The sequence below is a fragment of the Moschus berezovskii genome, chromosome 18 (genome assembly GCF_049115385.1).
Source record: "Moschus berezovskii isolate FMDL1 chromosome 18, NW_MosBer_1.0, whole genome shotgun sequence".
Taxonomy (NCBI): Eukaryota; Metazoa; Chordata; class Mammalia; order Artiodactyla; family Moschidae; genus Moschus; species Moschus berezovskii.
Window position 1 is genome coordinate 63,808,503 of NC_142477.1, and position 13,854 is coordinate 63,822,356.

At 35.9% G+C, this 13,854-nt stretch overlaps 1 protein-coding gene across 1 annotated transcript in view; it reads right to left on the reverse strand.

Annotated features, from left to right (window-relative positions):
* The window catches only part of TRIM23 (tripartite motif containing 23), a 37,779-nt gene that overhangs the window by 21,504 nt on the left and 2,421 nt on the right, over positions 1-13,854 (reverse strand). The window contains exons 2-5 of the mRNA XM_055421978.2: positions 10,790-10,952; positions 5,713-5,834; positions 2,889-3,167; positions 2,152-2,334 (exon numbers count right to left, since the gene is read on the reverse strand). Coding sequence (XP_055277953.1) covers positions 2,152-2,334; positions 2,889-3,167; positions 5,713-5,834; positions 10,790-10,952 — 747 coding nt within the window. The remainder of the gene's footprint in view (positions 1-2,151; positions 2,335-2,888; positions 3,168-5,712; positions 5,835-10,789; positions 10,953-13,854) is intronic.

Genomic DNA, 13,854 nt, shown 5'->3' on the forward strand with positions numbered 1-13,854 from the left:
TGTGGTGTTGGAGAAGACTCTTGAGAGTCCCTTATACTGCAAGGAGATCCAACCAGTCCATTCTAAAGGAGATCAATCCTGGATGTTCATTGGAGGGACTGATGCTAAAGCTGAAACTCCAATACTTTGGCCACCTCATGAGACGAGTTGACTCACTGGAAAAGACTCTGATGCTGGGAAAGGTTGGGGGCGGGAGGAGAAGGGGACGACGGAGAATGAGATGGCTGGATGGCATCACCGACTCTGTGGACATGAGTTTGAGTGTACTCCGGGAGTTGGTGATGGACAGGGAGGCCTGGCGTGCTGTGATTCATGGGGTCGCGGAGAGTCGGACACGACTGAGCGACTGAACTGACTGACTGACTGACTTCCCACATTAGAATGCAAACTCCGCATAGGTGGTATTTTTGACTTGTACAGTGATGCCTCCTTAGCTAGAATAGTGTTTAGCACTTGAGATATGTTCAATAAATATTTACTAAGGGCACAAATATTTTCACCACAGTACAACAAGGTCCAACAGATATGGTGACAGACATGTTCTATATCTGTGCTGACCAATATGGTAGACACTAGCTACACACACGTATTTCAAATGTAGCTAGTGAGACTGAGGAAGTAAATTTTGTATTTCTTGGGATTGATAAATAATTTAAACTTAAATAGCCACATGAGGCTACTGGCTACTAGTTTGACAGAGCATTATTCTAGCAATTATTCCCAATGACTTGGCTTTAATTTTGATTACCAAAAAAAACCACTATACTTTGTCTGTCCCTGTGTTTTACATTCCTGTCTGAAAATATCCCTTTCTTCTCTATGCATGTGTGCTAAATTGCTTCAGTCCTGTCCGACTCTTTGTGACCCTATGGACTGTAGCTCTCCAGGCTCCTCTGCCCATGGAATTCTCCAGGCAAGAATAATGGAGTGGGTTTCCATGCCCTCTTCCAGGGGAATCTTCCTGACCCAGGGATTGAGCCCACATCTCTTAAGACTCCTGCACTGGCAAGTGGGTTCTTTACCACAGTGCCACCTGGGAAGCCCAAATGTTTCTCCTCTATAACTCAATTTTTAAAAGCAACTACCACTACTGTCTAAGTCCCTTCCTTCTATTCATAGCCACTCTTAGAGGTTAGACACACTCATCTCCTAATACCCACTTACTCTTCACCTTATGGGGGGGGGGGTATTTCCGTTTATTTCACAGACATAACAAATTCAACATCCAAATTAAACTTACCACCTTGGTCTCATCATCCCCTCCCAAATTCTTCTTCCTCCCTGTTTAGAGCACAACCATCCGCCAGACTGGGCAAGGTGGAAACCTAGGCATCATGCTTGACCCTGCAAGTTACCTATCAATCAATATTATCAATCAATTACTACGACCTACCTACTCTACTTCTTTAACATCTCAAAGCCATGTGCTTCTCTCCATTCTCATACTGTAGTATTATGGGCCACAAACAATTCTCAAGTAGATATTTTCAGCAACCTCACAAGAGGTCTCCTTGCTTACAATCTTGTTGTTCCTCCAATTCTTTTTTTATATTAAACAGCAACCTTTCTTAATGCAAATCTGATTAAGTTATTCCTATGACAATTCTTCAATGGCTCATCACTGCCTGTGAGATAAAATCCAAACTCTTTAACATACCTAACAAATGTTGCACGATTTGGCCCTTAATTCTCCAACATCTTTTCTTACCATGTGCCACGCCAATACTCAAAGCTTCAACCACAGTGAACTTAGTTAAGTTTCTACAATATGTCCAAGTCTCACTTCCAGGTATTTTAACATATGCTTCCCTCTCTGGAACAACTCTCTCCCCACCTCACTCTTCTCCCTGACTAAATTCCTTTAAATCTCAGTTTAGACATCACATCTTCTAGAAAGCCTTCCAAGACTTACCTAAGTTAATGCTGTTTATAGGCACACTGCCAGGGCATCCTGCATTTCCCCCACAAAGTAAACAGTTACCACACTTGAAACTCTTCCATGATGGATTATAAATTTCCGTAAAGACAGAGACTTTTCAAAAAACTTATTTCCACTGACTAGTGCAGTACTGGTACAATGGAATTGCTCAATAAATCCTATAAGGTGAAAAAGTAAGAAGGAAAAAGGGTAAGGAGGAAAAAAATCCATACATGTTCTGTGTGGGCCATTCCAATTCCATCTTCTACTATTTGTTCTCCTCCTTCAATGTGCTGAACGATTCCAACTAATTTTCTGGAATAATCTGAAATTTCCTCAGTGAAGGTCCGTATGCAGTGAGCCATATCTAAAATTGATGCTCGGATCTGGTTAGCTTCTGGTTCCAATACTGAATGCTATAAGATGCAACATAATTATAGAAAAGAACTCATAGTATTGACTAATGATATAAAATGCTACTTAACTGGCTCCTATTAATAAAAAAAACAAAGCATTAGCTGCAAGTGGGTTTTATAACATATTTACAAAATGACAGCATGAAGAAATACTAATTTTTTTTCATTCCAAAATTATCCTTCAAATAAATAATTTAAAATTTGGAATTTCATATACTGCTAAGAAACCAAGAATCTCTAAAATTTGATCACAAGCATTAGTTCATCAACAGATATATTATCAACACAATCCAGTGCTTTACAAAAGCATGCACAGAAAGAAAAGAACTTTTTGTTTCCTGCTAGAAAGCCATTTTCAATAAAGAATGAATCATGAGGACTCTGAAATTTTTGATATGTCATTATAAACCTCTCTTTCCCTATCATGCTACCAAGTTCAACTCATTTATCATTTAGATCTTCTTCAGTTTCTACTTTTAGTATAAAGAACCAAGTCAGTGAAAATAAAGAGTAGGCTGGTAAAGCAGGTAAAGTTATCAACTTTATATTCATACCTTGTGACCTTGGTGTTTTCCATATTCTTTGCAGACACAACACATGAGTGGGCTAGTTTGACAGCCATCTTCCAAGCAAACAAACTCAATGGCATGCACTTGATGCTGAGCACACATGGTCTTCTCATGAGGTTTATCAGCTAGAGGCACTCTCCTGTGCTTTGCTAGTGTCTTCGTAGAATGAGTAACTTGGGAACACTCTGAGCACAAATGAGTTGCACATACAGTGCAATATACAGATGCAACATGAGCTTCATCTTCATCACAACGAATGATGCTCTGATAAACAAAAAAGTAATGTGTGAAAACCGAACTCCTTTATTAAACAGAAACTGACAGACACAGAAAACAAACTTGTGGTTACCAAAAGAGGTACCAGGGAGAGGGAGCAGAAATAAATTAACACTCCTGTACATAAAATCGGCAAACAGTAAGGACCTACTGTACCACACAGGGAGCTACACTCAGTATCTCACAATAATTTATAATGGAAAAGAATCTGAAAAAGAATGTGTGTGTGTGTGTGTGTGTGTGTGTGTGTGTAACCAAATCATGTTGATGAATGCTTGAAACTTACATAATATTATAAATTAACTATACTTCAATAAAAATTTTAACTAAACCCCAATTATAACATGCCAAATTTTGAAATATAAAAGCCCATAATCTTTATATATATAAACTGATAATTAAATACAAAGGTCAGTCACTACTCACTTCTATAGGTAAGTGAAAGCTATTTCCAAAACTGATCATCAATACATGGTATGAAACAATACAACCACTGTTTTAGATTCACTGTCAGTGCAAAGGTATATACTGCAAAATCCCCTCACTTTACACACAAGAAACGAACAACAGAGGATAGAAGTCTGTTTATTTTTTTTAAGACTGAAAGAACTGATAGTAAATACTTCCCTCCCTGCTTTAAATATACTTGTCAGCATAATGTATAGAAAAAGAGAAGCACAAATTTTATTTAGATAACCAACTGAAGCTTTTAAAAACATAGATGCTCAGACTCCAACCTGAGAAATACTCATTGCTCAACAGGGGTAGATGAAGTCCAAGCTGTGTATTGCTTCTAAAACTCCACAGTTGAGTCCACTGCACTATCCTGGTTGAAAATCATTAAATTTAAGAAAAAAATAAAATAAAACCCTATGTTACATGTAACCTTATAAACGTTTATTATTTTTATGAATTAGTAAAAAGCATTCCAAGTTGTCAATTTTACATGTCAGATAATAAAGAATGCTTTGAAAACTTTTTCTGAATACTAAAAGGCCATAACTGGAAAGGGAAAGATTTGGTATAAATTTCTGTAGAAATAAAAATTAGAAAATATATCAATGGTATCATTCAGTATCACAGTAATAAAAAATGAACCCAAAGTTAAACAACTTTGTTTGCAACTATGAAAAATGCATATGTATAAAATTAAAAAGTCATGTCTTCTGCTTTCTAGAGCTGACAAATTTGTAAGATCAACATTAGATAACCCTCAATGTCTTTCAAAATAAAGGTAAAAGATAAATCATGGGAAAAAACTGCAAAATTTTTAGAAAACAGTGCTTCAGTTTGAGATTACTTTCACTGATTCACTTTATATAGGAAATCATGATCTAATAAAAGAAAAGTAAAAAGTCAATCCGACATTTTTCTTGATATTAAACATGTGGTTTTCAAGGTGTTCATCAAAATTATTAACTATTTACTAAACAACTATTCGTATAATCAGAACAGTCTATGAGTTATGTAGACAAATTTTATGCTAAAAATGTATTTTAACTTGTGTTAATGGTCTTCTTTCTAATAATTATTGGACACTAACCTGTCTGGATAAAGAGAGTACATCTACATACAATTTTTCTTTTCATGAAGATATTTAACAGTAATTCCTTCAGGAGCTATGGCTACCTGTAAGGCATTTTGTCTCTATGCTAAAAGGTCCCTTTCTTGGAGTTCCTCTTTCTTTCTCTGTGCTTTAACTGTTGAATGATTCACTTTTGCATCCTCTGCTCTAATGGAGGCTACATACATATCCTTCGTATTCATCCATAATCTTACTTTCACTTTACCCTTATGTGCCAACCAAGGTCCGTCTAGTCAAGGCTATGGTTTTTCCCGTGGTCATGTATGGATGCGAGAGTTGGACTGTGAAGAAAGCTGATCGCTGAAGAATTGATGCTTTTGAACTGTGGTGCTGGAGAAGACTCTTGAGAGTCCCTTGGACGGCAAGGAGATCCAACCAGTCCATTCAAAAGGAGATCAATCCTGGGTGTTCATTGGAAGGACTGATGCTAAAGCTGAAACTCCAATACTTTGGCCACCTCATGCGACTAGTTGACTCACTGGAAAAGACTCTGATGCTGGGAAGGATTGGGGGCAGGAGGAGAAGGGGACGACAGAGAATGAGATGGCTGGATGGCATCACCGACTCGATGGACATGAGTTTGAGTGAACTCCGGGAGTTGGTGATGGACAGGGAGGCCTGGCGTGCTGTGATTCATGGGGTCGCAAAGAGTCAGACACGACTGAGCGACTGAACTGAACTGAACTGAAGACCTAATGATGATAAGGAAACAAGTTTACACAAAAAACATAGTTTGTGTACAGTATTTTCAGAGAATTCAAGCTTCAGTTTTGCTTTTGTTCAGTTGGGGATTCTGTTGCCTTCAGAACAATAATGTAATGAAAAGTTGTGTCTCTGGAATCCTACTTTATAGGGTAAGTGAAGTAATATTGTGCATATAATGGCAAATATTTTAAATTAAAAAAAAATTCATGGTCATAACAAATATTTCAACAGTTCAATCACTACCTCTCCAGATATCCCAATGGCTTCTTCTGCAGCTCCATACTGACCAATATGTCCATTCTGTAGTCTTTCCAAAAGCTCCAATAAAGCAAAATTTTTTTTCAATCCCCAGACACCTGAATCTCCTAGAATATAAACATATAAACTAAATATAACAAAATGGAATATTATTTATTTTACCCCATATCCTGATAGTAACTTCAATGTCTCACAGTTCAATCATCAATATTGTTTAAATTTTGAAAATTCAAAATTTCTTCATTTCCTGTTAATGCTGTAACAGCAATATTAATATTCTCTTTAGAACACAGAACTCCTTAGCATTCTAAGTAGAAACATTTTTTAAAACTCTTATTCTTTTTCTATAATTTAACTTCAATATAATTTATAAATCCTATTTCCTCACTGACTTTTACTATATATACTAAAACAAGTGCTTTAAATATTTTTAACAGCAACCTACAGTAAGAAATACATTTTACATTGCAACCCAGTATAACACACGTACACCACTGAAACAGAAGATTTACAAACCAAAATTCACCCTCACAGTGTGCAACACACTGATTGGTTTTATCCTATTTCTTTTTAAAAAATCTTATTCACAGACAGTTAAACTGATTTTATGACCACAAATATGGTCATAAAATATGATGTATGTTTGAAAACCACAGTATGAAAGATACACTTAACCTAAAATAAATCCATCTCTAAACTGGAACTAAAGCAGCTAAAGACATTTTCCCCATATCTCACCTAACCTAGAACCGTAAGAGCAATCAATAAATAAACTCCTTGTCACACACATACAAAGAGTTTCACACTAAAAAATCTGACAATACTCCCTTGTAGGTAGATAAGACTTTAGGGCACATCTGAATGAGGACCAATGCCTCTTTTCCCCAGAACTGACCATAAAAGGCCAGGTGAACATACACATGTGCATGCATACGTGGCCACATACAACAAACACAAACTCTTCCTAAGACTATAAATAAAAGATAGATCCTCCAGAAATTAGAAGGAATATCTGTTACGCTGAGCTTCTATACAACAAATACCATCTGACACAAAGCTGCCACCTAATACATATTCATTGAAAAAAACAGAAGAATGATGAAGTCAGTGGTTACAAGGCTTCCATCCTCCTTGGCCCCTCTTTTCTAAGGGAAGAAGAGAAGGAAGAAAAAAAGGAAGGAAGAAGGAAAGTTGGAAGAAGTAGTAAGGGAAAAAAGCCATTTCTAGTTAAGGTTCTCCAAAAAAAATTTTTAACTAGGCTAAATACCTTTACCCTCCTCTCTGATTTCTGTGACCTCCTTTCCCAAGTATCTTTATGCAGTCCCTACCCAGCATTTCCCCCGTCTTGCCACCCTAGCAAGGCTTTCTCAACTGATTTAATTTTTCACACATATTCTACCTCAAACTGAGTTCTATTCACTTTGTTTATAAAAGATTAAGAAGTACACCAAGTCCTTTATTTAAAAGTATTATCTTGACAGTAACCAAATACTTAAATTATATATTAAACACAAACATATAAACTCCTGCTGCTGCTGCTGCTAAGTCACTTCAGTCGTGTCCGACTCTGTGTGACCCCATAGACGGAAGCCCACCAGGCTCCCCCGTCCTTGGGATTCTCCAGGCAAGAACACTGGAGTGGGTTGCCATTTCCTTCTCCATATAAACTCCTAGTAGTATTTAAACAGTATCCATCTACTGCCTAAGATATCACTTAATTTTTCTGTGACTATCAAAATAAATCTAATATCTCAATGACTTAAAACAACAAAGATTTGCTTTTTGCTCATATAACATCTCAGGGGTTGGTGAAGACAAGAGAGATTCTGTTCCCTACTGTCCATGATCAAGGACACAGGCCACTGAGGCTCCAACCACCTGTATCACCTCACTATAGCAGGGCAAACAATTTACTACAAACTATCATAAATCCATTCTTAACAGCTTCTACCTGGAAGTTAACACTTCACTTCTACTCATAATTTCACTAGTTAAAGGAAAATCACACAGCTCTGCCTACCTAATCATAAGAGAGCAGGGAGGTGTAATTTTACCATGAGGAAAGAAGAGAAGAACCATAAATAATGCTGACCCGTACTAATAACTATGATAAGCAACTACTGATACTAAAGAAGAATTCTCATTTTGATTCTTTCATATTAACAGCAGTTCATGGGGATGGGGTGGTAGAAGGGAGGGATGGGTTGGGAGTTTGGGATTAGTAGATATAAACTATTATATATAGAATGGATAGACAAGGTCCTACTGTATAGTATAGAGAACTCTATTCAATACCCTGTAATAAGTCATAATGGAAAAGAAAAAAAAACCAGTAACTTGATTTTATAAGCAGGAAATACAAATGATTTTGTTATACTTTTTAATAGATCTTCCAAATTTTCTGCAATTTATATATATATATAATTTCTATAATAGATTTTAAACACATTAAAAAATGATGACCTCAAACTATATCAAGGGTCATTAACACATATTCCATAGGCTCGAATTAGAGTAAAATTCTAAGCTACAAGGTATAGCAATTACTATACATCATGCAAAATGCCAGGCTAGATGAGTCACAAGCTGGGATCAAGATTGCTGGGAGAAATATTAACAACCTCAAGATATGTGGATGACAACATTCTAATGGCAGAAAACAAGAAGGAACTAAAGAGCCTCTTGAGGGTGAAAGAGGAGAGAGAAAAAGCTGGCTTAAACTCTATATTAGAAAAACTAAGATCATGGCATCCAGTCCCATCACTTCACGGCATACAGATGGAGAAAAAAGTGGAAACAGTGACATATTTTATTTTCTCAGGCTCCAAAATCACTGCAGACAGTGACTGCAGCCATGAAATAAAAAGACAGTAGCTCCTTGGAAAAAAAGTGATGATGAACCTAGACAGTGTATCAAAAAGCAGAGACATCACTTTACCTACAAAGGTTCATATAGTCAAAGCTATGGTTTTTCCAGTAGTCATGTACAGATGTGAGAGCTGGACCATAAAGAAGGCTGAGTGCTGAAGAACTAATGCTTTCAAATTGTGGTGCTGGAGAAGACTCTCGAGAGTCCCTCGGACAGCAAGGAGATCAAACCAGTCAATCCTAAAGGAAATCAACCCTGAATATTCATTGGAAGGATTGATGCTGAAATGAAAGCCCCAAAAGTTTGTCCAGCTGAAGTGAATAGCCAATTCACCAGAAAAGACCCTGATACTGGGAAAAGCTGAGTGGAAGCAGAGAAGGATGAAATAAGATGATGACGAGGATGAGATGGATCCTCAACAGAGGATGACATGGTTGGATGGCATCACCAACTCAATGAGCACGAGTTAGAGCAAACTCCAGGAGATAGTGAAGGACAGGGAAGCCTGGTGTGCTGCAGTCCATGGGGTCACAAAGAACTGGACATGACTCAGTCACTGAACAAGAACATAGAAATTACAACCTATATTCAAGGCAAAATTATTGGTTTGATTGATTTCAACTAGGATATCACTAACCATTACCTGTCATGAATTCCTAGTTTATCACAGTGAGGGTAGTAACAACCCACACTGTGGTATTTATGTAAAGAAAATACAGTGCCCTTCAAGAGGAAGAAAGGGTCCATCTTACATTTGCAAAGTGTTACTACTTCTATATGGTTTTATATAAAGAAGATAGTATGATATATATAAATTACAGAATAAAAGGACAATAAAAACAATGTAAAAATAAAGACATCTCCCCCCTGAACCTTATTATTTCTTGACTAATGGTAAGTTAATGCTATCCATAATAATGCTGCTGCTGCTGCTGCTAAGTTACTTCAGTCGTGTCCGACTCTGTGTGACCCCATAGACGGAAGCCCACCAGGCTCCCCCTTCCCTGGGATTCTCCAGGCAAGAACACTGGAGTGGGTTGCCATTTCCTTCTCCCATGTGTGAAAGTGAAAAGTGAAAGTGAAGTCGCTCAGTCGTGTCTGACCCTTAGCGACCCCACGGACTGCAGCCTACCAGGCTCCTCCATCCATGGGATTTTCTAGGCAAGGGTACTGGAGTGGCTTGCCATTGCCTTCTCCGTAATAATGCTAACACTGTCTTAATTAGTTTCCTGGAAAATGAGCATACTACTTAGTTAAATCAAAGTCTACCAAAATCTTTAAAAACCCATTCTATCATACCCTTATAAGAAAATATTTTACAACAATGTTTCTTAACATTTTAAAGCTTTCTGGTCTAAAAATCTGGGTACTCTTGCTTGTTTTCCTGGTAGTTTAATTATTTCAAATGTGTTCCACATGATATACAGTCTGAACAGTCTTAAACAGTGCTGCTGAACTAAAACTAAATGACAACCTTAAACTATAAATTTTGGAGAAAATTCCACCATTAAAAAGAATAAACAGAGAATTTATGGTTGTAAGATAACTGTTCAAATGTTAATGTCATTTCCAAATATGGTATCCTATAGTAGTAACTCATTTTGAAAACTATAAAGCAAAGTTTTAAAAGTATGCAAAAAACTGAAAAAAAAACAGATCTTTAAATACATTTTAACAGAGAACAAAAAGTAGTTAGTAGTTATCAAATGCTAGAAATACTTCTGTCTCTGATATCAATAAATAACATGTTGAAACTCCAAGTACTTATCTGTGTTTTCCTTAATGGCCTATTCATGTCTAAGGTAAACCCTGTTTTACAGGAAAGTGGAAAAGGTTAGCATATCTTTCTCAGGTGTCTTAAAACTATTGATCTGTAAGTACTGAATATAAAAATCCCAGAAGATGAAATAAAGTTAGTCTCTAAGAGTGAGCTAGTTTATAGCTTCAGGACTACTGGTTTTAAAAGAAACTGAAACCTCCTTGGAATTTTATGTTTCTTTTTATTTTTTGGCCACACCTTGGCATGTTTCCCGATGAGGAAAAGACCCCATTCACCCTGCAGTAGAAGCACAGAGTCCTAACCACTGGACTGCTAGGGAACTCCCAGAATTTTATAATTTTTAAAATCAAGCAGAAATTGTCTACTATGACATTTGTATTACATGAACAATTTAATAAATATATTTTTCCTACCTAGGTCTGTTACTTGCCGATCAAAAGGGCAACGGATTGCTCTTCCATGAAGAGGCAGGCGAGTGAGACAGTCATGACAGACTGTATGGCCACAAAGCAGAAGGCGAGGAACTTTGTCTCCTTGCAAAGAAAAGACATCTTCACAAACCCCACATTCCAGCACCTAATAATTGGAAAGAACATATGTGCTCTTTAAATGACTTTAAAGCATAAATATTTTAGGCAAAAAAAATGTCTGATCTTATTTAATGAATCAATCTTGTTAAATTACTTTATTCCTCCATGAAAAAAAAACTGTCTAGGTGTAAAATCTTAAATCATCTTTTGTCACCTCATCTGACAGATCTCACCAAAATTATGTCACAGTGAAATCTCCTTGGAAGGGTAAGTTTCAAGAACCAAAATAATTTTGTAAGTTAACATCTTAAGTTTTTAAAATTATGACATGATTCATTATATGTAAATACCTAACAGTATATAACTCCATCGAAGATGGATTCTTAAACAATTTCTCTGCAATTAACTAACCCTCAGAAAACCCATCATTAATTTGCACAAAAATAATTTGATAAATATGCTAGGATGACAACTTACCTTGTAAATGATAAAGAAGTTGTTAAGACAAGACTATAAGTAATTTTCAAGTATCTTCTAACATACATTTACATCATACAATGTAAAGGTAAGAATGCAGATATACTTAAATTTCAATTCCTTGTTCTCAATTAATAATGCCCCTGGGTTAGAAAGTTTGTTGTTTATCTAGTTCCAATCACAGGTACCTGACTTGCCAAAGTACATGGAGTCAGTCATAGGAAAGATGACAAATCAACTATATTTCAAGTAAAAAAGAAAAAAAAAGGTATACTTCAATTAAAAAAAAAGAAAGGTGACAAGAATTGGCATATTCTAATTCTTCACTCCATGAGTGTGTTTTATAATTAGTCAACAAACTTTATTTACATCAATGAAGGTTATTTCTTAATATATTTGAAGTTTTTCACAATTTAATAAATTTTTTAAACATACCCACTGAACTGTTTGATTGTACCCCAAATTCCAGAACCACCACCTGTGACCTACCGTAGCATGTCTCCCGTTCTATTGCTTCTCTTCTCTTTCAAATTCTATTCTCAAACCATATCAAATAACTTTCAATTCATGGCACATATCAAACTGTTTTTGTCTCTTTCTTTACGTTAACACTGAAGAAACAGCTAAAAAAAATTTTCCTAGGGATTCTTTTTTTACATTAATAAACTAACAAATTCCTAAATGAACACACCATCCTTAGGGTTCCCATGTACTGTGGATAAGTGCTGATCTCAATACCCAAAACACTTTTAATACTTTAATTGGCTTTCCAGCCTGTCTTACCCTGTTAGACCAAAGCCCTCAGGAACAGGGTATTCCAAATACCAAGCACCTATGTGCTTAATAAAGTCCAACAAAATAAAAAATTTAAAACAGTTCAGCCAACCACCACCCCCCAACAAATACATACTATAAGGTTAAAAAAAAAAACACACACACAGAAAACCCAGAGTGAAAATCAGACTTAATCCAGTAAAACTTTAATATTAACTCTACAATCAAGTTGGAGTCAGCACATGAAATGCTAACGTTTTTCACTGTAAATAAAGTGATAATTCATGACTGGTTTGCATCCCAGTATGGTCCAAAAGAAGCTTAAATGTAACACATAGTTCACAGAAAAGGCAATGAAAACAGATCTTTAATTATATGAAAAGATGTCCAATCTCACTCAAAACATTTTGAAATCAGCTGAAGCTATACCAATATACTTTTTTCAGATTATATTTTTAAAAGCTGATAACACTTTGTACTGATGAAAGTGTGGGAGAGCAGATAATCTGCCGGTTGCTGTGAACTGTTTATTGACTGATATAGCCCCCATGGAAGGCAATCTGACAAAACCTATCAACAGTGTGAATAGCTTAGTAATTCTACTTTCAGGAGTTTATCCTATAAGTGTATCACATATGTATAAGAATATCTATATATTATTCCTTCAAGCATCTTTTGCATTAGCAAAATACTGGAAACAAAGTAAATATACACAGAAAATAAGCAACATTCATATACTGCAAAACTATGCAGTCTAGTGGGGGAATTCCCACATGGCTCAGCAGTAAAGAATCCAATTGCAATGCAGGAGACGCAGGTTCGATTCCTGGGTTGGAAAGATCCCCTGGAGGAGGAAACAGCAACCCACTCCAGTATTCTTGCCTGGAAAATCCCATGGAGGAGGAGCCTGGCGGGCTACAGTCCACAGGGTCACAAAGGGTCGGACACGACTGAGCTCGCATGCACACATGCAGTCTAGGGAAGAAGAGTTAGGAAACTTTTTATGTATACACAGTATGATTCCATATCAATAAAGTAAAGTGAAAAATGACATATAGAATATTTAACTTTTGCATAATGGAGAAGATATAAAGGAGGCATATATTTTATATACCCTGTTTTGCAAGTATACTATCTTTGGGGAGCTAAAGAGAATATATATTTTTATATATATTGTTTTACAAGCCTACTATCTTTCTGGCATGATACACAGAAAACATTATATTGCAACTGTAGTTCTCTTTGAAGAATGGAAACAGCTGGGGAATAACTACACATAAATCATATATATATGTATATTTACAAACACATATATACAATATACACACTTCATATTATCCTGCATTTTTTTAAGAAGTCGGTAAAAAAGTATGACTTAAATAAATTCACTTAAAAAAAAGAACAAAAGAAAAAAATCTTCAATATCAAATTACAGAAGATATTCACAATAGAAATTAGATATTACAAAGTAAGTGCAACATTTTAAATAAATATTCTCCCTATAGAGACACCATAATACATTACAATTATATATGTCAAAACTCCAAAGAACCAAATTAAAATTTTACTTTTTTCATTCATATCTTGTATCTTTAACAGCATCATTACTCATGTGTCTACCATAAGTTTTTTTCAAAAAGCACTAATAAAATTTCACTGATTAGGAAACAACAGTTACTAGACTATTTTGCATCATC